Below are 27,155 nucleotides of genomic sequence, written 5' to 3' on the forward strand. Positions count from 1 at the left end.
CTCTGCTCTCTCTCAAATAAATAGTCTTTTTAGGTAGCTAAATAGATAGATATTAAACTATGATAGAAGAGTACCTATACAGATGTAAAGAGAAGGTAACCATTCCCTAGGACATGGTGGGGAGGATATGTACAAGGAAGGACAACTTACAAGCGGGCGCTCTCCCACCAGCCAAGGATTGTAGGTTGAGGGTCAGAACTCATTAGAGCCAGAGGGTTGCACTGGGTTGCCCAAGACAGAGCTAGTCCACTGTTACCAGGAACATAGGAAACAAACTTCTAGGATATAAGCAAGTGATGCTGGTGGTAGGGCTCACTGAGAGAGTAGGGTGCTGTTGTGGGTATGAGATTGAGAGGGCCCCAGGATGGTGGTCACTGAGCCCAGGCCGAGACTTCAAGGTCACTAAGGAACTGCATGGTCTGGGTACCACAGGATGTTCTCACACACATCCATCACTGATGGGCCATGCAGCAGGAACAAGACAAAGCAAAATGCAACACTAGGGAACCTGAAAGAGAAACCTCCTTCCCCTTGTGATGTTTCTTTAGCGCCCTCTATCAATAAGATCTTAACAGGGTGCTTTCTGTAATTTCGATAATTCATAATTGGCACAATACAATTAGCTCTTGACTCCCAAAAAACCACATATGGCAATTTTGAATTTCTCAACTATAAGTGAAGACATTGCTCCCTGGTCTCAGCTATTTGTTCCTATTTGCCCATAAAAAATATATATACACACATACATATACATATGGTGCCTGGATTTTCCTGAAGTCCATCTAATTATAATGAACTGTTTCAGTCTTGCTATTTGAGTCTAAATTAAAATGATATCCTCTTCCTGATAACCTTCATCTTAGTTGAGCTGTTGTTATGGCCAAACCCTTGTTAATTTGGAGACTGATAAGTAGCACGCCCCCTAATGAGTGCTCTCTCAAAGCCTGCCTAGGTCTATTTCTTGCCTGAGAGAGCAGGCAAATAGAATGGAGACTTTCGCACATCAGCTTCTGGTTTCCAGCTGATTGTTTTCCCTATCAGAAACTGGAGGACAGTGGAGCCTCCTGTGTCAACTTTAATTCAGACCAAGATGTCTTGGGGATGCCATTAGAAGTAGGTTGGAAGTGTTGTGGGTCCACTTCTTGCTCTTCAGAGCAGGTAACATATTTGGGACTTATGTTCTCTCACTGTTTGATACTGACCTCATCATTTACAGATGATAGTTATTTTCAAGTGTTATTGCCTCTTTTCCATTATCAGGAACACAAGGGCAGCATGCTTAATGTCAGTGCTGATCAAACTGATCACGTGAAACTCTTTCTCAGGTTGTGAAATCCTTGAACATCATAGTGGGCATTTGAATCATTAGCAGATACTCACCCTCAGTGATTGTTGAATGAATGAATAGCATTATGGAATGGTGGTGCTGGTTTCTTTTTCATTTTGTTAGTGGTTTTGTTGTGTTTTTTCCCCCACCATCAGAATTTGAAACTTAAAGAAATTCCAGAGTTTTCTAAGACTTGTTGGAACAGAGTTCATGTAATCTTCATTTATTTGCTCCTACAGTTGCATTCTAAAGCTATTTGAAACTCTTAATCTTCACTGTATACAGATATAATTTTTATATTAGGTTTAAATTGAAATTTTATTGTCTTATATTACTTTTTAAATTTAAAAAAATTGTCTCTCCTTCAATTCTCTTTACTCATATGAGCAAGGATTCTTCCTGTGTTGGGAAATATTTATGTAGAATAAAGTTTTGAACCAATTTAAATTCTTTTTGTGGATTTTACTCTTTCAAAGTTACCTGTGATTGTTTTACTCCTTGCATCTTGTCAGGGAACCATCAAAATTAGAAGTACAAAATTGTTAGCTCAACAAAGATCTGGCAAGTATTAAAATACTACCACTATATTTCTGAATGAGGCTTATATCATTTAGAGTTCTAATATTAGAATAAATGTGAACTGTTTTATAAAAACAAAACCTCTTCTTGTTCACAAAATACATAGCAATTGTCATCTTAAATTGGCCTAGAATCACATGATTTATAATACTGAATTACACTAATATACAAACCAAACAAAAAAATAAAAACATGCTCTGTCCTCTAGACTATTTTAATTGAAATAACATTTATATCAATAATATATATACACTATCAAAAAAAACTTTTGTTACTATTTTCCATTTTATTGATAATAAAACTTGATTCATTTAAGCTGCTCTTAAATTGTAGCTTTCACATCATTGTTGCCTTCTTAAAATGTATATGCATCCACTTGTTGTTACCCCTATTTTCTCTTGGTTTTAAATTCTCGTCCCTTGTATATATGTATATACCTTAAAAAGCAGAAATGTCCTTTTGTAAAGTCTTTTTTTTTAATCTTTTGTTAAGCTTATGAGCCTGAAATTCTTTTTTATGTCAAATGAATTCCTAATTTTTTAATCTGAAGATAGTTCCATTCATTTTCTCCAGTACACTCAGAATAACTGACCCAGTATTTCACTTATTTAGAAAAACATAAATAAAAGTACTTTGAGTTCCATCCACGTTGTCGCAAATGGCGAGATTTCATTTTTTTTTTTTTTTGACGTGGATGGAACTAAAGGGTATTACACTTAGTGAAATAAATCAATCAGAGAAAGACAACTATCATATGATCTCCCTGATATGAGGAAGTGGAGAGGCAATGTGGGGGGCTTGGGGTGTATGAAAAGAATAAATGAAGCAAGATGGGATTGGGAGGGAGACAAACTATAAGAGACTCTTAATCTCACAAAACAAATTGAGGGTTGCTGGGGGGAGGGGGTCGGGAGAGGGTGGTGGGGTTATGGACATTGGGGAGGGTATGTGCTATGGTGAGTGCTGTGAAGTATGTAAGCCTGGCAATTCACAGACCTGTACCCCTGGGGCTAATAATACATTATATGTTTATAAAAAAATTTTTTTTAATTTAAAAAAAAAAAAATACTTTGAGTAGCTCAATTATGCCTCAGTATGTTCCAATGTTAACCAACATAGAAAAGACTTCTTTCCTATCCCTTAGCTTTTCAATATTATTTGTACTTAGAGTACATACAGTGTTTCCCTTTTGAACTACAATAGCTGAAACTTCACATATTTATAAGTACTTGATAAAGTCAGTGATAATGAAATAATGGTATCTGTTATTAAGAGTTAATATATTAATGTAAGGTTGCTGTTTCTTGAATCTCCACAATGACTAAAATGTTGCTTTTTTTAAAAAAAAATATTTTATTGTTTGAGAAAGAGAGTGAGCAAGAGAGAGCGAGCACATGAGCAGGGGGAGAGAGAGAGGGAGAAGCAGACTCCCCTGCTGAGCAGGGAGCCCAGTGCGGGGCTTGTGACCACAACCCAAGCCGAAGGCAGATGCTTAACCAACTGAGCTACCCAGGTGCCCCTGTGACCACAACCCAAGCCGAAGGCAGATGCTTAACCAACAGAGCTACCCAGGTGCCCCCTAAAATGTTGCTTTTACAACAGTTTTAAAGCCATTCGTTTTATACTAAACATGCTGTGCTCAGATCTTTTTTCCCTTTAGAACTCAGTTTTGGGTGAACCAGTCATACACATATATGAAAATATATATAAAATATATATACAACAGAATATGAAAACTTTCCATTTCATTCCAAGAAAATGTTCTATTATATTAATTCATAATTGACATTAATATGAACAACTGGAGGGGAGAAAAAGTCACAGTACCACTAATTCTAGTCCATGATCCTCTTTTGTTTTAAAAGATTTTTGACTCAGCTAACCTTGTTTGTCAACTGCTATTTAGTCACTATTTTTTTTGTCACTATCTTAGGTAGTTTGCAACAGAATCCACAGGGTAGGTTATAAAACTCATTGCCATCCTGTGTTCCCTTTAGCTTTAATAAAGGCATGTTATTTACTAGGCTTTAATTTTAGGTTTAAATTTTTCTTTCTGTTTTTAGAATTAAAGATAAATAGAATTTAAAATTCTTTGCTATGGATATTGCAAAAATAGCAGAAGGATACCCTTAATACAAGTGATTACCAAGTCATCTTCTAGATAGAATAGAGTTGTTCTTTTGCTGCTAAAATGACTTTAAGTTTTCCCGGAGAGCTGCGCCTTTCAGAATCTCAAATCTACTACTGTTTATCTAAACGACATTCTAAATTGCAAGAAGATTTGCAGGATTGCCTTATATTTCATTATACTATGTAGTTTAAATGTGCTACGTAACATCCACTTAATAAAGACCTAGGTTTTAAGCAATACAAAATGAAATTGATCAAAAACAAGTTGAAACTTAAGGATTGAAATAAGATATGATAAGCATAATGATTAAGAATTCAAGTCCTTTTTCTGCCAAGGCAATGACCTTGATCTGTTTATTTTGACTTGCTTTCTCCTCTGCTGTGCTGGCTATGATAACATCTACTTCAGGAACTTGTTATAGGGATAAATGATATAATGAATGTGAAGCATGATTGACCCTTGAACAATGCACTGAACCACGACACAGCTGAAAACCCATGTATAACTTTTGACTCCACAAAACTTTTAACTATTAAATAGCCTACTGTTGACCAGAAGCCTTACCTATAAGATAGTTGCTTATCACAAATTTTGTATTTATAGTGTGTTCTTATAATAAAGCCAGCTAGAGAAAAGAAAATATTAGTAAGGAAATCCTAAGGAAGAGAAAATACATTTATAGTACTGGACTCTCAAAATTCTGCATATAAGTGGACCATTCAGTTCAAATCCATGATGTTCAAAGGTCAACTATTTAGCATTGTGCCAGACATATGGTAGGTGCTCTGTAATATTGATGTTCACTTATAATAATAAGGGATGTATTTTTCTTACCGTTTGATAATTTTCTTTTTCTAGACTATACTATTAAGTAGCAGTAGATAATACCATGCTTTAAAATGATAACAACATAATATCACACAATTTTACTGAATGAGCAAATTTACTTTTTACAAGAATATGTTAAATAACTTCCCTGGAACTTTGCCTAGTACTCTTAATGTGATTTCCTGCAGTGGCTTGATGTATGATACAGTAATGAGTACAGAATTAGCATATAAAGCCAGGCCATTTTATTCCCCTTCTAATTGGCTTACTTAGTCAAGTGCCAAATACTACAATATAAAGGTTCTAGCACATTATCTCTAAAACAGGCAGCAAGGTTCTAGTGGAGTTTCTTTTCTAAGTCTTTCTATTAATTTTTCAAGATCTTTAATCTGTTAAATCCTGATGGCTTTTCTGGTAAAGTCAATGTTTTACTCATCTTTTGTATTCCAGCAGACCTTGCACATAGCAAGTATTTGGCAAACAAAATTACTCAAGAAGAGGAATCTGAGAAAATGATTTGCAACTTAATACGGTGGATTTAATTGGTATTTTCTTTTTTGTAAACACATCTCCAGTCTAGTATTTCTGCCTTTCCTCCTTCTACCCAACTTCTAAGTACTTCCAGTGCCTAATAAATACAAGAGCTACTCTTGTTCATTACCAGTGTGTTCTATGAGGCCCTGAATGTTATAATGTATAAATATTGAGCCATTTATATATGTCCATTACTTTCCTATTTAGTTATACTTTGGACTCTTGAAATATTTCAATTTGTAGAAACTATGAAGGTTTCTTTTTAGTTTATATGTATATGTGTGTATATATATATATTTATACATATAGCGTTTAGATTGTTAGATTTCTTTTCGCATACTGGTTTAGATTAATATATCCTTTAGATTATCATGCAATCGATGTATCTTATTTAGAAACTCTTTAAGAATTAACTATGTTATCTCACCGCCTTGAGATAAAGAGAAAATAAGAATGAAATGTACCCACACATGAGAGGAAAGGAATAGCTAAAAGATTTAAATATGCCCAAAAGTGTTCTCTTCACTTTGAATCAGCAGCAATTTGAAATGCAGCCAGTTGTTGTATGTTAAGTGCTACCATTCTGTCCTTTGCCCCATGGCTGCTGGTGAATATTTTCAAGAGGATTTAAAACACACACACACACACACACACACACAACTGGGATCCCAGGTTGTGTTACATAATATGTGAGACCTAGTGCAAAATAAAAACATCAAGTCCCTCCTTTGTTCAAGAAAAATGGAAAATTCCAAGACCATAAGAGCAGACCCCTGTGCAACTGCAGAGAGCACATGCCCACATCTGGCCCTGTAGGATTCCCAAGTTCTGGGATGTGGTCTTCCTCTTGATACGATGTTTAGCAATTCTTGGGCTAAATACTTTCATTTCCGAGCATTGAGATTTGAACATCAGAGAGAATAAGGTGATGTGAATTCTCCCATCATGGTCATGCAGTGTGGTCACTAATCATTGTAATATGGTCAACAAAGCCATGGAATGAATAATGAGAAAATTCATCCCTGAGTAAGGATTAAGCACTTTGAGGGTAGAGAAAGCAACAGAGGAAAAATAAGCATTTATTTAATATGTTCTTTGGATAGGAGCCATATTAGACTCTCTGTTTATACATTAACCTGATTTGCCATATAAATCATATAAAGCAATTTTTATTACCCCATTTTCTACTAGAGGAAATTGAGCCTCAAGGGTATAACGTAAGCTGCTGACAGTTGCACAGCAAGTAACTGGCAGTGTGGTGATTGCCCACATCTGTCTTCATATCAGAGCCATGTTCTTTCCAGGGGTATTGGTATTTTGACAGCTGATGCAGAAAGAAGTGCGATTATGAGGGAAATTTAGTTTCACAGTTTGGTGGGAGGAAGCTGAATCCAGCACAGACTGAGGGGCCATGGGCCATGTACAGAATGCAGCAAATAAAAAGAGAGTCCTTATTATCCTGACCAGGCAGAGAGAACTGTGTCCCTTAACAACAGGGCAATGCAACGGTCACAGAACAAATGTGACATGTTAGAAATGGGCAGAAGATGACATTTTGATTGCTGCAAAATAATGGCTCTTCCCACAATGAAGGTAAAATAATAACAATAATAAATAATAAACCAAATGATGGACACCAAGTTTCAGTAAGCACAGCGAGAATCTGAAACATCTAAGGGCCAGCATATTTAAGGGAGTATACTCCAAGATTCATTCAGTTATGTTCCACTCTCTTCATGATTTTACCATGTCTGACTTTTAATAATATCATTATGGAGGTGACATTTTAAATCTATCCTATAAGTAATATGAATGGATTTATCCTAACCTAAAGTACTGGCTTTCTATCCTCAGTCCAGCCACTCTGCTAAGTGTTAAAGCTCATTAGCTCTTCAGTTTATTCAGCTTGCATTTATTGAGTACCTTATATGTTGTAAGATCTCTCTACCTGCTGTAAGTGATAGGGTAGAAGGAGGGGAGGAGGAGAAGTCATAGATGAGTAGGACATGGTTCCTGCCTCCAGAGGGCTTTAGAATGAAATTAGACAATTTCAGACTTCAGAGAATGCTGAGAAACCAGTATTGAGGAAGTGGCGAACTTTGCCTGGAGTAGGTAGGGAACTTTATACAAAGGTAACCTTGAGCAGTAAAGTCCAGACAAATAAGAAGGAGGAGTTCACTGAGAAGATTTGGAAGATTCTTCTTCCTGGTCATTGACTGGATTTTTTTTTAAACTTTTCTGATCATGGTCATCAGTGTTTTAGAAATTATTGAGTTCAGTTCAATCCAATGGTTGTTATCAAGGATTTCTCAGATTATTAAGCTTATTTAGAAATAATCATTTGATTTTACGTCTGATGAATCAAATAATAGAAACAAAACAAAACCATAAATTTCTTGAGTACTTCAATGTTTAGTTCCTATATACATAATTTAGAATATAGGTGTGTTGTGTTGTGTTGTGTGTGTGTGTGTATTTTTTCACCTGAATACGTTTCTTATGCAAATTTTGTAGACTAAAATGTCAACTACTTCTACTATTATTTTTATTTTTCCTTATAAGAGAGTTAAAACAGAAAGAGATTCATATGTTGCATACAACATGTGTTTACCATAATTTTTTTCTTTCAGTGTAAAACTCTTTCTGGAGTCTGTGACCACATCATATCCCTGTCATCGGATCCTCTGGTTTCACAGTCCGCACACCTGGAAGTGATTCAGCTAGCAAACATCAAACCAAGTGAAGGGCTGGTAAGAGCTACCATGTTTGTCAAAGCAACCATCCATCAGAGGCCAGCTAATGATGTGGGCAAAGCAGCCTCCAAATATGGGAATCCACAAATTCTAACAAACTTTGAATATTTAGGTATTTTTTTTCTAGAGATAAATTAAAGTAGTGGGAGTTTGTTACTCTGAGAATTTTTATGAAGATAAATGAAAATGAAAGAGAATTTTAAATGGGGATTTATAAATTATCTTGTTTACTTTGGTATTAAATTAGCATTATTATGTTCTTTCACCCCCTGCCAAAATTCCTTAGGTTTATTAATTTAGGTCCTTTCTCTTTTCTTTTTGATAAGTCTGTCCAGGGGTTTATCAATCTTATTCTTATTCTTTCAAAAAAACAGCTCCTAGTTTATTTCATTTGTTCTACTGTTCTTTTGGTTTCTAGTTCATTGATTTCTGCTCTGATCTTTATTATTTCTCCTCTCCTGCTGGGCTTAGAGTTTATTTGCTGTTCTTTCTCCAGCTCCTTTAGGTATAGGGTTAGATTGTGTACTTGAGACCTTTCTTGTTTCTTGAGAAAGGCTTGTATTGCCATATACTTTCCTCTCAGGACTGCTTTTGCTGTGTCCGAAAGATTTTGAACAGTTGTGTTTTCATGTTCATTTGTTTCCATGAATTTTTTCAATTCTTCTTTAATTTCCTGGTTGACCCATTCATTCTTTAGTAGGATGCTCTTTAGCCTCCATGTATTTGAGTTCTTTCCAACTTTCCTCTTGTGGTTGAGTTTTAGCTTCAGAGCATTGTGGTCTGAAAATATGCAGGGAATGATCCCAATCTCTTGGTATTGGTTGAGACCTGATTTGTGACCAAGAATGAGATCTATTCTGGAGAATGTTCCATGTGCACTAGAGAAGAATCTGTATTCTGCTGCATTGGGATGGAATGTTCTAAATATATCTGTGAAGTCCATCTGGTCCAGTGTGTCATTTAAAGCCTTTATTTGTTGATCTTTTCTTAGATGATCTGTCCATTTCAGTGAGGGAGGTGTTAAAGTCCCCAACCATTATTGTATTATTGTCAATGTGTTTCTTTGATTTTGTTATTAATTGGTTTATATAATTGACAAAGTTCCTTAGGTTTAAAGGAAGTTTGAGAGTTTTATACTAAGAACCAGTGTTACCTGCCCATGCAAGTAGGTGTTTTGTTTGTTTTGCTTTGGTTTGTTGTGGTTTTAACAGGACTCTTTTCCCTTAGGTTGTGTAAGCTAAACAAATGCAATATTGTTTAAAACTCACATCCAGGGGCGCCTGGGTGGCTCAGTGGGTTAAGCCGCTGCCTTCGGCTCAGGTCATGATCTCAGGGTCCTGGGATCGAGTCCCGCATTGGTCTTTCTGCTCAGCAGCGAGCCTGCTTCCCTCTCTCTCTCTGCCTGCCTCTCTGTCTACTTGTGATCTCTCTCTGTCAAATAAATAAATAAAATCTTTAAAAAAAATTAAAAAATAAAAACAAAACTCACATCCACTCTTTCTTTTTGTTTGTTTGTTTGTTTTAATTTATTTGTTTTCAGTGTAATAGTACTCATTGTTTTTGCACCACATCCAGTGCTCCATGCAATACGTGCCCTCTCTATTACCCTCCACCTGGTTCCCCCAACCTCCCACCCCCCACCCCTTCAAAACCCTCAGGTTGTTTTTCAGAGTCCATAGTCTCTCATGGTTCACATCCATTCTTTCTTACAAGGATAAGTAAGCAGGTGGATTTTGCCAAAACTAGGCCCACATCTAGATGTATTTTTTTTATTATGTAATAGTAAAGATAATCATCTTCTATATTTTGTTCAGTTGTTTAAAAATTGTATTGGTTCTAAATTTAACCCAAAGGAGAGGTTTTTTTAGTAGGTCTCTAGAAAGAAAGCATATAAAATTAATATTAATGAGAGAAAGAGACAGAAAACAAGAAACTGGCTAGAAAACGTCTTACCCACTACATAACTATCACTTGTTAGTTTAGTGCTGCAGTGTTTCTACTTTCTCCCTGTGGATGAGTTTTTCTAGGAATAGTTACTGATATTTTAGAAAATAGAAATCTTAGAAATAATATAATTAAGCTAATATAGTCTTAAAGATTTCTAAGTTTAACTTTTTATGTGGCTTTTCTTCAATTCATAACACTGAATTTTCAATATGAGGCCATCTATTCCATAGAGTGACTTTTCTGCTCACACTTGGCAAATTACTCTTTGGTGACTCTAGTTTCTCATGCTTTTGTGGCTTTTATCAGTGCTTTCCTAGGAAGATGGAAATCATTATATCAGACATAGCCAACAAATATGTCATCACAGCCTTTAATTATAATATCTAAGTTTAATTTAAGAGCTGATTTTTTAGCATTTATAAACTTATTTGATTTTAAATTTTTACTATTTTATGATTTTAAATTCTTACTATTCCTTTTGGTTATCTTTACATAGTCCAGTTTCATTTAAAGCATCTTTCAACCTATAATATTGAAGAATTTTACTATCCTTCCCTTCTCAGTAGTTATAAAGGAAAGGAGGCTCTCTCAGCATGATTTGTAGAGTGAGAAATTCGGAATTAATATATATTTATTAGACTAGGAGTTGGGACACCTGGATACAAATCATTTACATAAAATACAGCAGTGAGTGTGATCCTGAGGAGGTAGGGAATTAAAGTTAGCCTCCTTGGCCTTTCTATTTTCATGTGTAGAATGTTGGGGGCGGGAAGGGAGGGTGGATTAGATCAACCTTAAAGCTTCCTCTAGTTCTTTGAGTCTGTGGTGCTAAGGACAGTATTTGGAGAAAAGAGCCTGATTTTTTCCCCCACTAATTTCCACTGAAATCATGGGAAATAGTAACCGTATAAAGTCAGTCAATACAGTGCTAATTAATGGATGTTATGAAATCTTGATTTGTTTTTAATGAAAGGTATAGCCTTAGACACATCTTTTATTTTTTGAATTTGAAAGAGGTAGATATGGGTCTGGTCTTTGAAACAGTCATGAACTTAAAATGCTAACAACCAGATTCAGTTAGTCTGAGAAAGAGCTGGAAGAGAAAAATACTTGAGTGCTTATCATTTGCCAAGTGTTTTCTCACAACTCTCTAGAGTAGAGACATTCTTATTTTGCAAATGAGAAATCAGATCTTCACCAATCTGCCCTGTGTCACATAGGTAATATACAATTATTATATAATTATTATATAATATAAATATATATATATATTATATAATATAATTATATTATTATTATATAATATACAATTATCAGGGTTTAAGTCCAGGTAAATCTCCATAAAGTACACCTTAACAAACCTTGTTCCATTATACTGTATTTATTTATTTTTTTTAAAGATTTATTTATTTATTTGACAGACAGAGATCACAGAGAAGCAGGCAGAGAGAAAGGAGGAAGCAGGCTCCCTGCTGAGCAGAGAGTCTGATGTGGGGCTCAATCCCAGAACCCTGGGATCCTGACCTGAGCCGAAGGCAGAGGCTTTAACCCACTGAGCCACCCAGGTCCCCCCGTTATAATGTATTTAAAGTTGGAATTGTCAAAAGGAAGTATTAGATGTTTAGGAGGTAACATTAAAACTGTAACCACCTAGTGAAATCATTTTTAAAGGACAATTGGCAGCACTTCATTGGGAAAATATTTCCAAGGTAGGAAAAGAAAAACCCAAAATGCTGAGTATTAATAAAAAATGAAATAAAGACTATTTCTTGTGATTCATGTTAAAGAGATGCCTAAATAGAAATTTTTTTATGATTTTATTCAAGAAGTCATTTTAAAAATCAGATACCATTAAGCAAGTTTAGTCAGTCACATTTGAAATGAACAGATTTGAGGATTTTGGTAACCTTTAGCATGTTCTTAGCCATAGGAAATGTCTATACGGTAAATGAAGGAAAGAAGTAGAGATGGGAGAATACCAAGTTAAAGGAAGTTTAATTAGTTTAAAACATCTGCAGACGGTCTTCTGGCAGTTTCAAAAACAACATTTATCATAGGCAAAAGGTAATTGCATGGTTCTTCCACTGATAAACTGGGTAGATTGTTCATCGGCTTTCTACCTAATTAGTCAAATCCCCTAGGGTTTCTTAGTTTTGAGAGTTCTAAGCCTTATAACAAATGATGGGAAATGTACTTGTTATGATTAAAATATGCAGCTAGCTTCTAAAATGCTTTTAAAAACAACAGTGATTAGCAGAAAATTAAAGGAGGGAGAATAAGAGGTATTGGAACCTATCGAAACTATTATCAGAACCAAGAAATGAGTTGAACAGAGAAGGAAGGGGCTTGAGGGGATATTCTTGGAGAAGCCTCTTGGCCTCAGAGAGCTCTTTTGCTATTCGACACTTGGATTATCCTCAGATGTGCCTTATTCTATTGACTTGACTGTGAGGTTGCTTTGGCTCCCATTGGTTAACTGACATTTGGAGACCAAGTGAAGCAAATGTCATTTTGGCAAACTAAGCAGGAGAGAGGGAGCTGTTCAAGTCAGCTCCAGAACTAATTAATTTGGGTTTAAAAAGAAAGAAAGAATAGAGAAGGACGAATAAAGGTTTTGATGAAATGGAAGACCAGATTTGTCTCAGTTCCAGAAAAAGAGCCATTTGAATTACCTGTCCTCCTACTGTTTGACCCTTTCTCGGAGGTGATCAAGTGATCAGCTCTAATTCTGTGGACGCTTCATTATTTGGAAGATGATTAATTTAAAATCTCATCCAAGCAACTTGCTTCTTTTACTTTCTTTAGGTACCTGAGTTTTTTGGCCATTTTTCTCATTAATACTACCAGACGAAGATAAAAAGAATAAAGTCAGTTTTGATCATTAAAAACATTTACAACAAATGGTTTATTAAGGATAGAAATGAAAATATTGCATAAAACAATATCTTTGTTCTTTGTGGCAGTTTTAAAATTGCTTCTTTGAGGTTGCTAGAATTGAACTCTGTATACATAGTTAGATCCTCCTTTAAGCATTTTAAAAATATTTTTAATCCATCTGAAAAATTTACTTTAAGTCATATAGCATTTAATTACATGAAAATGATGAGATCATCTTCCTTTAAATAACAGATATGGGATACCTGGGTGGCTCAGTGGGTTAAGCCTCTGCCTTCTGCTCAGGTCATGATCTCAAGGTTCTGGGATCAAGCCCCACATCAGGCTCTCTGCTCAGCGGGGAGCCTGCTTCGTCCTCTCTCTCTGCCTGCCTCTCTGCCTACTTGTGATCTCTCTCTCTGTCAAGTAAATAAATAAAAGATCTTTTATAAATAAATAAATAAATAATAACAGATACCTGCTTTAGCTTACAATTGCCACTTTTGAGGTTCCTGGTGTGTGTAATAATCACACATAAATTTTATTTTCAGAGGTACAACTAGATTATGTCCATGGGCTTTTATTATCTCCATGACTATATTGCCTTTTCTAAACATTTATCTTAGGATATTAGACTTTCTCTATAACCTAATCATTAATGAAACTATTGAGAGCTCTTGTCAAATACCTGAATTCATCATCAGTAGTATGCAGTGTTGAAAGAAATGTAGAGAGAAACATAATCAACTTCTGCCTGCCATTTTCAGAGGAGACAGGTCAATAAAATAAATTTGTAAAATATGAAACCCAGTTACTCTTTATAACCACATTGCACATAGAACATGTGTGCAAAAGGGCCTCAGTCTTTCAGAATAGATGTTAAACAGTGAATAGTTGAGTTTAGTACCTACAGTTGCCAAATATTGTTATAATAAGAAAAGTGAAGATACACAACTCTCCTGTTAATAAATAGATAAATCAGGAGCCTAGTGGTTGAGAGTGTGGTCTGGAATCAGACTGCCTAGGCTTGAAACCTGGCCTCACCACCTTGGGCAGACTCCCCAGCTTCTCTGTGCCTCAGTTTCTTTATCTCTGAAAAAGATAAAGCCCCTGGGTGGCTCAGTTGGCTAAGCATGATCCCAGAGTCCCAGGATCCAGCTCCATCAGTCTCTCCACTCAGCTGGGAGTCCACTTCTCCCTCTGACCCTCCCCCCTCTCAAGCTTTCACTCTCTCTCAAATAAATAAATAAAATCTTCAAAAAATATAAAACAGAAGTAATGATAGTTTACACCACATTGGTTATTTTGAAATAAATATAAAACACTTGAAACAGTCCCTGGCACATTGTAACCAGTAGATAGATATCTGTGATGATGAGAGAATGATAAGTGAAGGCTGTTTTGTATGTCCAAGTAGTACGTACTGTTTCTTTTCCTGTCTTTTCCCACTTATTCTTTCATGGTCCTTCTGTGTAAAAAACTGAAACAAAATTTAGTGTTTAGCTCTTACAAATATACTTTAAGATTCTTTATTAATCTGACGTAATTTTGTTAATTCCTGGAAGAAAATGATGGCAAGGATCTTGTCCTCTTCTAAGTTCTATAATGGCATTATTATATTTACCCTCCCATAAATAATGGGATAAGTGTTAACTTAAAAAGTAAGTATGCTGTACAGTTGTCACCAGTATAAGGTTGAATATTACCATATGGCCATAGGCAACAACAGCTAGCCAATTTCTTAATTAATTTCTCTATGTACTTCTGTTGAGGTTATTTATTTTATATGAAATAATGAAGTTGCATTTAAAATACTAGAGTTCACAAGTAAATGAACACCTTTTAAATCACATTCATTTTGTTTCATGTTAGTGACCCAGGCTTAGCCATTTTTGGAACAGGTACCAACATTTTAGACATAATACATTACTGAAATGACTTCAGAATTCACACCTACCCATGAACTTTACCACGTCTTGTTTTTATTTCTTACTTATTTCCAGTGAAAATACAAGTCCATTCAGTTATATAAATATATAATTAACTTAAAGGTATGGGAAATTAACATTATAGTAATTGTCTATACAAGTGCTAAAATTAGTGCTTTTCTGAAATATTGTTGGTTATTATTAAGTCCATTATATTTTAGGCTTTGAGTTCATTAAAATTCATATTTTTAATTTTTGAAAGCAATATTTTAAAATGCAAGGAACTTGTATAAGTAAAACATAGGCAATTTTTTTCCAAAGAAAAAAATGGAATCTCACTCTTCTAATTAGGACAAGGACTTCCCACACCTTATCTCTTAATTATTGATATAGAAGTATTGGATATACTTATTGAAACTTTATCATTGAAAATAAAGGCAGGAAATACAGGATTTCACAAAAGAGATGGAGAAAAAGGTTTATATTAACAGTATTTTATCACTCTTCTGTCTCTAGTTAGTTGTAGTTGAAGTAGCTCTGTAGAAATCTACTTTTTATTGTGTAATATATATCAAGTATAATATGCTAATAACTAATATTTGAATTTCCCATTATAACTTTTATTTTGCCACAGAACAAATAGTAAGTACTGTTGGAGGAGTAAGGTGTGTTCTTTCTTCAGAATATTGAATTGCCATGCTACGTATTTTAAGTTTCATAGGCAATTTACTTATCAAGTAGTTATTTGATTAGGTTGAGTACAGGTTTCTTAAGGCAAACTTTAAAAACCAGAATGTTCAGATAGGAGTTTTTTACTTGTTTAAAGTTGGTATTATTGAATATGGATTCATGGAGCATGTGGCAATTTTGATAGGATAATTTTTTTAATGATTTTATAATATATTGAAAATATTCCAATTGTATTTTTTTCTGATGCTCTCTTTTTCTAGGGTATGTATATTAAATCAACATATGATGGCCTCCATGTAATTACTGGAACTACAGAGAATGTAAGTATTATAACATTTCAGATTATAGTGTTGTTTTCTTTTTATTGTTAAACAATTTATATATCTCACATAATTGAGGTTGACTTCTGAAGACATGAACAGATTAGGAGAAAAAAACTAAAAGAACACACTGAGTTAGTAACTGCTGGTTTGGGGAGAATTTCAATCATTTTATTTAGTTTAGAGTACCTATTTAATTGGACTAAATCAGATGTTTTTTGTTCACAGCCAGAGATTTGTCTTTGTTAAGTATTTTCTGGCCTATGACAAGTTACTGTGACATCTAAAAGAATCCACTTCCATTTGTCAAATAGTTTAGCTATATTAAGAAACTTATATAAGAAAGAAACATTAGATAATTCAGGCTTTCTGAATATGCATTATAATTGAGCTTAATTCAATGAAGAAGGAGCATGGTATAGCTCACTACTTTTCACCGTGAGTTCCCTCCTTGGATCAGCAGCATCAGCCTCCCTTGGAGACTTGTTAGAGATACAAATTCTCGGGCCCACCCAGAACTACTGAATCAGAAATTCTGGACACCAGCCTGTTTCTTAAGAGATTTTGCCTTTTGTTTTTCAAGATTTTATTTATTTATTTGCGAGAGAAATCATATGCTTAAGAGAGAGCACGAAAGGCATGGGGAGGGCAGAGGGAGAAGCAGGGCCCCCACTGAGTAGGGAGCCTAATGCTGGACTTGATCTCAGGACCTTGGGATCACTATCTGAGCCAAAGGCAGATGCCCAACCACCTGAGCCACCCGGGAGCCCCAAGAGATTTTAACAGGTGGTTCTAAAATGTGCTCAAATTTGAGAACCAAGACAAGCAGTGGGTCAAGAGTCCCTAGGCCTAGGTCCTACAATAGGTTCTGCACCTTAATGGCAGTGTAATTTTTGGCAAGTCACTTACCCTGTCATCGCTTTAGTTTCCTCAACTATAAATTGGAAATATTATCTGTATGACATACCTCACTAAGTTGATGTGAAAATAAGCTAATAAATGTGAAAGCCTATGCAATAAAGAGCTACAGAAATGTGAAGTGATTGTGTTGAGCCTGAACATGATCACTAAAATAGATTTGAAGAGTGTAATAAATCATTATTCCTTCATTTGGTTGTCCCAGACTTCCATCTTACTCTTAAGCCAGTGCTGAGTTTGAATTTTTTTCTTTTAGAAATTCTGACAAATTACATGTTATGTTTATACTATGTCCCTTCAAAGAAGACTAGGAGTTAATCTCAAGTTGTTATAGATCTCAATATTTTACTAGCATTTTTTTGAAATCAACATTCTTTTCATCTAGTTCACTTACTACTTTAATCATTTATTGCCTTTTTTTTTTTTTTTGGGTGTCTTTTTTTTTTTTCCCTTTTTATTTATTTTTTCAGCGTAACAGTATTCATTCTTTTTGCACAACACCCAGTGCTCCATGCAAAACGTGCCCTCCCCATCACCCACCACCTGTTCCCCCAACCTCCCACCCCTGACCCTTCAAAACCCTCAGGTTGTTTTTCAGAGTCCATAGTCTCTTATGGTTCGCCTCCCCTCCCCAATGTCCATAGCCCGCTCCCCCTCCCCCAATCCCACCTCCCCCCAGCAACCCCCAGTTTGTTTTGTGAGATTAAGAGTCATTTATGGTTTGTCTCCCTCCCAATCCCATCTTGTTTCATTTATTCTTAGAAACCAAGAGAAGTGAGGGGGGAAAAAGGCAATAAATGAAGAATAAATGAATCATTTATTGCCTTTTTCCCCCCTCACTTCTCTTGGTTTCTTGAGAAGAGTGAAACACATAATATACACTGCAGTTGGGTTACTGTACTAGCTTCACACTTGATATAAAATATGAGGTCAGAAATATCAATTATATGCATATTGTCAACCAGTTAAAATTTTTAAATGCAGTAAGATACTGTGAACGATACTCCTATCATTGATTGATCATTTTTTTATCTTTCCATTTTATCCATTTTATTTATTTTTTCAGCGTAACAGTATTCATTCTTTTTGCACAACACCCAGTGCTCCATGCAAAACGTGCCCTCCCCATTACCCACCACCTGTTCCCCCAACCTCCCACCCCTGACCCTTCAAAACCCTCAGGTTGTTTTTCAGAGTCCACAGTCTCTTATGGTTCGCCCATTTTTGTTTATTTGTACATTTCTCCGATCACTCATTTATTCATTTGTTCTTGTAACAAACTTTTGTTTCATGTCTGCTATGTTCCAGGCATGGGGCTAGGTATTGAAGGCATTTTTATTTTTTTAAAGATTTGTTATTTTTTTATTTGACATAGAGAGAGAGACAGTGAGAGAGGGAACACCAGCAGGGGGAGTGGGAGAGGGAGAAGCAGGCTTCCTGCTGAGCAGGGAGCCCGATGCTGGGCTCCATTCCAGGACCCAGGGATCATAACTTGAGCCAAAGGCAGATGCTTAATGACTGAGCCACCCAGGTACTCCAAAGAATTTTTAAACTAAACTAGCTTGCTTTTCCTAAGGAATGCAACTAGGGGATTATATGTGTAAACAGGTACTGAAATTTGTGTAGTCAGACAAAGGAAAGAATCATAAACACTGCAAATGAAACCAGAGAAGTAATCACAGAAATGATTTGGAACTGTATCTTGAAGAGTTGATAGGAATGCATCTCTGTATTGCCTGGGGTCTTTAAAAAAGTTGAGTACTATGTACTGCTCATATTAATTACTCAGTAATATTTGATAAATGGTTAGTCACCAAAGAAAGATTAATTCTATGAGTAGTTCAGATATGAACCTTATATTAATGGCTTATCATTTAATTCTTTTTTCTTGAAAACATTTTACTATTTTTGGTACCCTCAATCATATATCATTAGTAGATCTGTGTTGAGCCTTAGTAAAGCTGTTCACTAAAGTGGTTAAGCTATTTTGCTTTGCTCTGTGCTAGTTTTGTTGTTTTCTTTTAGGTAAAATGAGAAGTTTGGACAACATGATATCTAGGGTCCCATCTGACACTGAACATCTATGATTTATATGACTTATTCCCTTTTTTACTTATCTGTAAAAGAGGTTGTTTCAGTTTCTTTCAATTTTATATACCAGCTATCATTTTCTCTTACACCATGGTTAGAACCATTGGCTTGATATTTTTCTTCTATACTCTCCTTTAAAAAGATCAGTTGTGATCCAGATAGCACAGGGACTGAGTATAGTTACAGCCCTATTATAGTAATGATTTACACACTTTTCACAATTGTTGCATGGTACTTGTCTGATTTGATAATATGCCTACCTCCTAAAGGTGCTGTGAAAAATATACATTTTTTTCTTGTTATGGTACCATTCTGAGGGTTGAATTCATATCCTAGATGAACTACCCTCTTAAGAGTATATTTGTGTTATTACTTGAGTAACTGGAATTCTCTGGGCTATTATCTTATCGTGAATTCTGACCTATGACATCATTCTTTTGTGAATTTCAAATTTTGTTGAATTGAGGTTAATATTGTTTCAAGACTTCTTTGTTTTGAAATAATTAGAAATTGGGAATGAATAAAAAATAAACCAGAAATCACTTTTAAAGTAAATCCTACTTTCTATTATTAGTTATCTATAGAGTGCAAATAATATATTAAACATTAGTAGTCATTTTGTTTAATTTTTTAAAGATTAATTTCTTGATCTAATTTAAAGAGGTGAACTTATTGTAGTATTTGCAGGGAAAGGAAATGAGTGATAAAATTTATGTTCTTTATCATTTCCATTATTTAAATTTAGTCACCTGCAGATCGGTGCAAGAAAATCCATGCTGGAGATGAAGTGATTCAAGTTAATCATCAGACTGTGGTATGTATAATTACTTTATGAGTCAGTGGGAGGAAATAATAAAAGATTTGCTAAAGCTTTAAAAGGATATCAACGAGATGAAATGCCTGTTTTTGTACAAAAAGTTTGAATAGCCTTTTTTCAGATAGCTGAATGAATATTCTTAATTATTTGACAAGATAAGACATAGTTTTTAAAAAACCATAGTGTTAATACAAGTCTTGGAAATACTGGTGTTGGCTGAGGTTATATATACATTTCTATATAGACAGGTACAAGATAATGTTATATGCCCCATGAACTGAGATAATAATTTTGGGCTAAAAATTGAAGTGATGATGCACACAAATTCAGCCTTTACTGGATAAAACTTTTAAGTTTTACTTTATAAACTATGGAATTACCTAGTAGATATGTTTTGTAAGGGCATACATTCATTCACCTACTTTAACATTGATTTGTTCACCGAAGTGACTGGTAGATTGGTTTATTTGAAATGTTGATTTTTTTTTAAACAAATTTAAGAATTAATGCCAAATTGGCTCTTCAGTTCCCAAAAGAGGACTACAGTTTTTGTTTTAAAACTGTTGCATGTAACTAAATAAGTTCATAAAATTTTCTTGCTCTGTGAACCTCACAAATCCCTTGCTAGGCTAAGATCTTGAAACAGTGGCATTTTTCTGTCTATGGTAGACTTTCAAGGGCTATTTTTCTTATTGTTAGTTTTAGAAAATGAATATCATATGGTTTTCACTTTGGGCCATTTTCTGTCTCAGTTGATTTACTTTCTTCTTCTGTATCTGCCAAAATAAAGTATACTCTCTAAAACAAATGAAGTTAAAATAATCTGATTATTAATATAATAAACTTCATTTGAAAAAAATGTGTTTTTTTTTTCTGGTAAATATTCTACTTATAGCTCACCATCCTTTGGAGTGAATAATTATTTCCTATTGTGCCTTTTAACTAAATTTGTTTTTGCCTGTTCTAGTCATAGAAGAAACTATTAAAAGGAAAGTCTATATTTTGGGGGTAAGGAGACCGGTGTGAAAAACTCCAGTCTTTCTCACTGATTCTGATGTGAAGACAGAAGTCATTTCATTTTTGGCTTTGAGTAAACTGAGAACTTTATGATATTAGGGAGGGGCTCCTGAACACTGATAATTAAAGTTACACTGTTTCTTCAATGAGTTCATTAACTTAAGTGAATAAAAATTAATGAATTTAAAAATTAAATGTATAGGTGTTTAATAATAATTAATACAGAATTCTGGTCATCAGCAAAGCCTTTCCACACTATGACAGTTCTCATAATGAGAAAGTTGTCATTACTAGAAACCATACAAAGTGGTTGTCCTAACTAAAGTCTCTTGTCCCCTAGGATGAGGATTTGGGCAGTGGGTTAAAGCAGCTCCTTCAGTAGATGGGCAGCTTCTCCCTCTTGCAATGTTCATGCTACATCATTTTTGCAATGTGACCTGAACAAATATGACATCTGTTCAATAGCTGGGCCAGTTTCCAGTTGGTCAATTCTAAGTGGGTGGAGTTAGTCTCTAATGAAAAATAAAATTGTTTAAAGGATACTGTTTGTGGGACAAAGATTCTGATGTTGACCAAATGAATATGAAAGTTTTCAAAGGACTACAAGGGAACTAATAAAATCTGTATAGATTGGTGACACTTAAATACTGTGAGAATGTATAAATACATCTTTGCATCACAGTAATATTCTAAAATATTGAAAGCAACACAGAATGATAGTTGGGGAAACTTGCTTCCAATTTTTGCTCTGAAATTGACTTTTGGCTTTAATTGAATCATAGTAACTAAGTACCAGTTTACCTTTTATAATAATAATAACCATAGCTAATGTTTACTGAGTTCTTACAGTGTGCCAAGCATCGTATTACATACTTTACATATTTCATCTCATTTACTACTTAAAATAATTATACAAAAAGTGTACGTGGAAATTGCAACTCAAAATGATTAACTCGCCTGCAACTCAAAGCTCTCTGACTCTAACGCCTTCGGTTTTAGTATATTCTCTCCCCAAACTCAAATGACAAAATTATCAAGCAAAAGGTGAAGAATTCTAATGATCATGTAAGTGAAACTCAGGTTCAGTGAGAGATCAAGGGGGGCTGGCAAGGGTAAGAGAAGAGGAAAGGGAATGAGAATTTACATAACTAGGGCAGTGAATCAGTTGGAATAAAATTAGAAATGGGTTAGAAATTTAACTTTATTGCTACTTCCTCACTCCTTTTCTTCAGGTCTATATGTAAAACACCTATTACAATGCCAGGCACACATTAAGAGCTCAATAAAAATTAATCTTCCAACCCACCTTCCCCCCTTTTACCTGCAACAACTCTTGGGCCAATTGGAGTCTGGCGTCTGGACAGACTGCTACTAGAACCTAAACATTGATTTTGGATAATAATAGAGACATCCTCTGACAGGAGAATGTGTTCAATTCCTTAAAAGTAGCTTTCCTTAATAATATGATCAATTACCAGATTATCTTCTTTGTGTTCAAATGAGAGGCCTATTTGTGTAAGAATGGCTCATTTTATTAAATACAGCCTTGTCTGCTCTCTCTTTGTTGCTGTTGCCTCCTTCATGGTCTGTACAGTGCTTTTAACTTCTTACTAGACAATATACAGAGGTGATGAAATGGAAATTTTCTTGGTTTTGTTACTATAAAAGGTTTGGTAGGTAGATAAATGAGTTGAAACAAGTATAAATTATTTGTAGTCTACAGTTGCCCCTTCTGTCCCTTCATTAATTACCAGAGACATTAAGGGTTAGTTACGACATAATAACTACATTAAGGGGTAGACTAATACATTTGAAACACTTATTTAATATAATTTTTTAATCCAGTAATTAATTGACCAGAATAGTGGGATAATTGCCAATATTGTTCTATACCAATTTAGATTCAATAATGAAGAGTATTGTTCAGTCTTTTGAATGTTATTAGCCCAGTTAGTATTTTTTTGTAATGCTAAAATTTATTACTGCTAAACGTAGTAATATTCAATATAAAATCTGACAACTTTTCTTATTTTAAAATACACAGAAAAGCATCTTGAAATTTTTCCCTAAGGTCTGAGAAAGTTGAGTAACTCACAGATGAATTCAAATACTATTTTTTAAAAATTGTTAGTATGGTATATCTTCAAGATGTCCAATTAGATATATGTGTTTTCTAGTTTGCTCTCTTTTTAAAACGTATATTTTCTTATTTGAAGTGAAACTGGAAGTTTTATGTCCTTTTTCATATTGCTAAATTCTTTATTATAAATGGCTTTTAAGCTTTTCAAATCAACCTACTTCTGTGGCTGAGAAACTGTGGCTGCCAGGTAGGAAGAAGAAAAAATCATGAACATCCAAGCAAAGCAGACTGAGTCCTATTGCATGTCTTCCCCACCAGTGAAGATCCAACTCCTCAAAGCTGCCGGAATCTCCCAAGAGTTTTTCTACTTCATCTGCCACTACATCCCTCTCTCTGGGAGATACCTCGGCATAGTTTGAACCAGCAACTCTGCCCTCACGATGCACTTTTAACACGTTTTTTTAGCTGATGAGATTATTCATAGTTATTAACTCTATCGGGGCATATTCCTAATGAATCTGTTAAATTTTATGTTAATACTGTTTTTGGTGTGCAAGTGTTTTAAAGATTCTATCCATACTAAAAACAGATATTTTCTTCTTAGGAATCAGTTAAAAGGAGTGGGGTATGTGGTGGTTGAATCCAGCATTTGGAAAATTTCCTTTCATTTTGTGTAAATATTAAAACATATTCACTATTATTTTGAAAGGTCTTCTGGAACCTGTTGACTACATTCTGGCACAAAATGGTTTAATACATGTGGCTACAGAGGCTACTGGAGTGGGAAATAACTAGGTTGGGATAGTCAAAAAGATAGATTAGAGCAAATAGTTGGGATATTGGGCATTGATTAGTGAGAAATGGAAGATGAGTACTGTAAGCTAGTGTTCTTTATTATACACCAAATGGTAAACATTGCTCAAAAAGACTTACAGGTTGCGGCAGTGGGGACCAGGGAAAGGGAACATATTAAAGGACTATTGAGTCATCTGGAAAGGTCATTCTAGCTTCATTTATATAATTCTCAAAAGTATTTCCCTTATTCTCTCTTACTCTCACGTCTAGTCTCTCCTTTTTGACTTTGTCTTCACCCTCTTGTTCCTTTAACCCCAGAACAGGAGATTATCGTTTACAAGGGAAACCAGCATCATCAGAATGGATACAGAATGTGGTGACTCCTTAAAGTCCAGCTCTCCCCTCCCCTCCCACTCACCCTACCGCCCAGTCCCTGAACTTTAGCAGGAAGATGGATGGCTTATTGAATGGAATCAATACCATGATATTAACTAACACCAGATGTTCTTTCTTTCTCTGTTTTTAAATTTACTAAATCGTTGTCTTTATTTTTTAAGGTTTTTTTTCTTAATTCCATTTTCTTCTCCTTTCCCTTACCATCCTCATCACTTCTCACTTGACTGTTTCTCCTCCATTCTTCACCTTGCTCACTCTTTTTTATTTTTGCCTATTTTTTCTGTACTTCCTTCTCAAATGAGGAAGTATTTATCTTATAATTCCTTATGCCCAAAATATTGAAAACTGACACCTCAAATGGCAGTATTTCTGGTGTACCTCATGTCTTATTCCTGTAAACCCAAGGTGTTGCTAGAGTACAGAGATTGAATACATTAGCATGGCATTTAACCTATTGCTTAATGAATGACTATGAAAATACCATAATATAACTCTATGAGGGTTCTGAGAAATTGGTATTCTGAAACAAAGTTAATTGTCCTCTTTTGGAAGGGAAAAAAATCGTAAAGAGTCATTTATCAAAAATTAAAGTAAACAATGCATCATAGTTTTCAGTTATTCATAGTAGTATTTTATTTCAGGTTCTGCCTTATATAGTAGGTAGTTTATGAGAGTATCATAAGTTTTTTTCTTTTATTTTGCATTAAATGTTGTAGATTTGATGAGAATGTGTGGAAACTGGTTTCGAAGTGCCACATATTGATATAAACTATATATTATATTTTGCCTTGAAAAATCAACTCATTTATTATCAATACAATATTTTGTGAGTTTTCTGTTGCCAACTGAAATTTATTATATTAAGTCTTTATATAAAGGAGATAAATTTTATGATGCGTTAATGATGGTAACTTGCTATTAACCAATTTATTTTTTCTGCAGATTTCTACATCCTGACTTATTTCTTTCTTAAGTCTATACTTCTTACTAGCTTCACCAGGAAAAATGTAATTGCCTTTCAAAATGTTTACTCCCAATTTATTTTTATTAGTAGTATGTATACATCCTTTGGTATCAACAGACAGTTAATATGATCCAGTTATTTTACATGGAATTTTAAGAGGTTTTTTTTTTAATATATAAGTGATTATTTTGTATGTTTCAAATGTACCTGTTGGCTGATGTTCTTACCTGCTTTGGCTTATTAAGAGTGCAACTCAACTTGCAAATCAGTATCCATAGCTGCAGCCCTTTTCCTTCCCATATGGAAAAGGCAAAAATCAGCCAGTCACAATTGCCTAATTTACTTTCTGTCTGTAATAGGGGTGGGCAATTAGTAGATAATATTTAACTATCTGAAAAAGATAAAAATTATTGCATAAAAGGGAAACACATTAGAGCACCATAACACAGGAAATTCAAGGATAATGATGATAATCTCAAATTCTTTTTAGGTTATTTAGCCCTAGGATTCAAATAGAGGCTTCATCCACAAAATTAATATTCTGATCAGCCTGGTGGCTGAAATTTTAGGTAATGTAACCAGTAATTACTTTTACATTTCTCTCATCATACTACCCTAATACTGGGTAATAGAGAATTTTTTTGAATTAGAACAAATGGCTGAGAGAGTTCAGTATGGGCCCACTTGGAGCTGACACTGAGTTACCTTTTTTGTCTGAGTTGTTGGATTTCTGGTAAAATGATTTCTAAAGATAACTGTTACAGTGAAAGTATTTTGAGCCATTATGGAAGTTCTTAAATTAAATTTTTTGTTGATAAAGATTTCCAATGCTGTTTATTTAGCTATATATATATATGCATATATACGCATGCTTTGGTTTTGTTTTCATACATATGGACATCTATTGCAGTATTTGCTTATATTTTCAAGTAAATATGTCTTTGTTAAATGTCTGACAATAACTGGTATCATAAACATTATTCACAGCAAAAGCACATTTTTAAGCATGTCACTTTTTGAATAGCAGGGTTTGGGTTACTTTTAACTATTTTTTTCATTTGGATTCCCAAATTAAATTTAAGCATCGTTTTTCATAAGTATAGAAATTTTCTTTATTCTTTCTCAGAATTCTTATAAATAGGAGCTATAGATTTTTAGACAACAGTGCTTTGTTTCATCCTTTAGTTTTGTTGATTAAGACTATTTTAAGATGTGTATTTGCAGTATCTTTGCAAGAACAGAAATGAAATGTAGGAAGGAATGGCTGAAATGTAATAATTTCCTAATATGTAAACACAAAATTGTTTTAAAATTTAACTCATGTAAATACCTTTAAAACTTTTAGCTAAAAACCTATATTATAATGGTTCTTTTAAAATATGTTCTTGATTTTTGGGAGATGAGGTTCTGTAGTATGATCAAACATTCTCCCCAAAAGCCTTTCGCTGTAATGTGATTGTCTTCTTCCTCCACCTTTCCCTGGCCGAGGCTTTCAAATTCATTCAATTATATGTTTTGAAATGAAATGAAAATAGCATTGGCTTTGATTCAGTTTACTATAGCATATACAAAGGTAAACCATTAAGCCTCCAAAATAAACCTTTGGCCTTCAGAGACCACAGCATTACCAAATACCATATGGAAATGGAAGAAGGGAAAGAGAGCTTGTATGCTCAAAATGCTAAATTGTACCCACAGTTCTTGAATCAGCCAGCCACAGAAGCAGAGACACTGGTGATAGAAAGGCTGCAGTTAGGGTCTGTGATAGATAACAGGAGATGATGCAAGTAACAGGATAAGTAAAGGTGTCAATTTGGTGAAAACTATGTGGGTGAGTCGTAAAACGTAAAGAAAAAAAACAATGACTGTTTTCTTCCTCCCACAAGCTTCCCCATGAGCCAATCCAAAAATTCGGATGTAGCTTTACAGAACTTGTTGGTTATGGAGGAAAAAACTCCAGGAAGGTGGTGTGCAATAGGTAAAAGTACTATTGTATTGTAGTCCCAGGTTGACTTTCTGCCTTGGACTACTTCTTCATTCTATAGCAGTAATAAATGTGCTTTCTCGTTAAATATAGTACAAACATTGTATATATGACTCTCTGAAATTCACATGAAAATATTAAGTACAAAAACATACATGTAAACCAAATTATGAGCAACTCAA

The 27,155-nt window shown here is 34.5% G+C and overlaps 1 protein-coding gene across 5 annotated transcripts in view; it reads left to right on the forward strand.

The window, feature by feature from the left end:
- The window catches only part of CNKSR2 (connector enhancer of kinase suppressor of Ras 2), a 299,498-nt gene that overhangs the window by 140,786 nt on the left and 131,557 nt on the right, over nt 1-27,155 (forward strand). For all 5 annotated transcript variants that reach the window (XM_045996325.1, XM_045996324.1, XM_045996326.1 and 2 more), the window contains exons 6-8: nt 8,030-8,149; nt 15,852-15,911; nt 19,666-19,734. In XM_045996325.1, the coding sequence (XP_045852281.1) occupies nt 8,030-8,149; nt 15,852-15,911; nt 19,666-19,734 (249 nt within the window). The remainder of the gene's footprint in view (nt 1-8,029; nt 8,150-15,851; nt 15,912-19,665; nt 19,735-27,155) is intronic.

The sequence above is a fragment of the Meles meles genome, chromosome X, assembly GCF_922984935.1.
Source record: "Meles meles chromosome X, mMelMel3.1 paternal haplotype, whole genome shotgun sequence".
Classification (NCBI taxonomy): Eukaryota; Metazoa; Chordata; class Mammalia; order Carnivora; family Mustelidae; genus Meles; species Meles meles.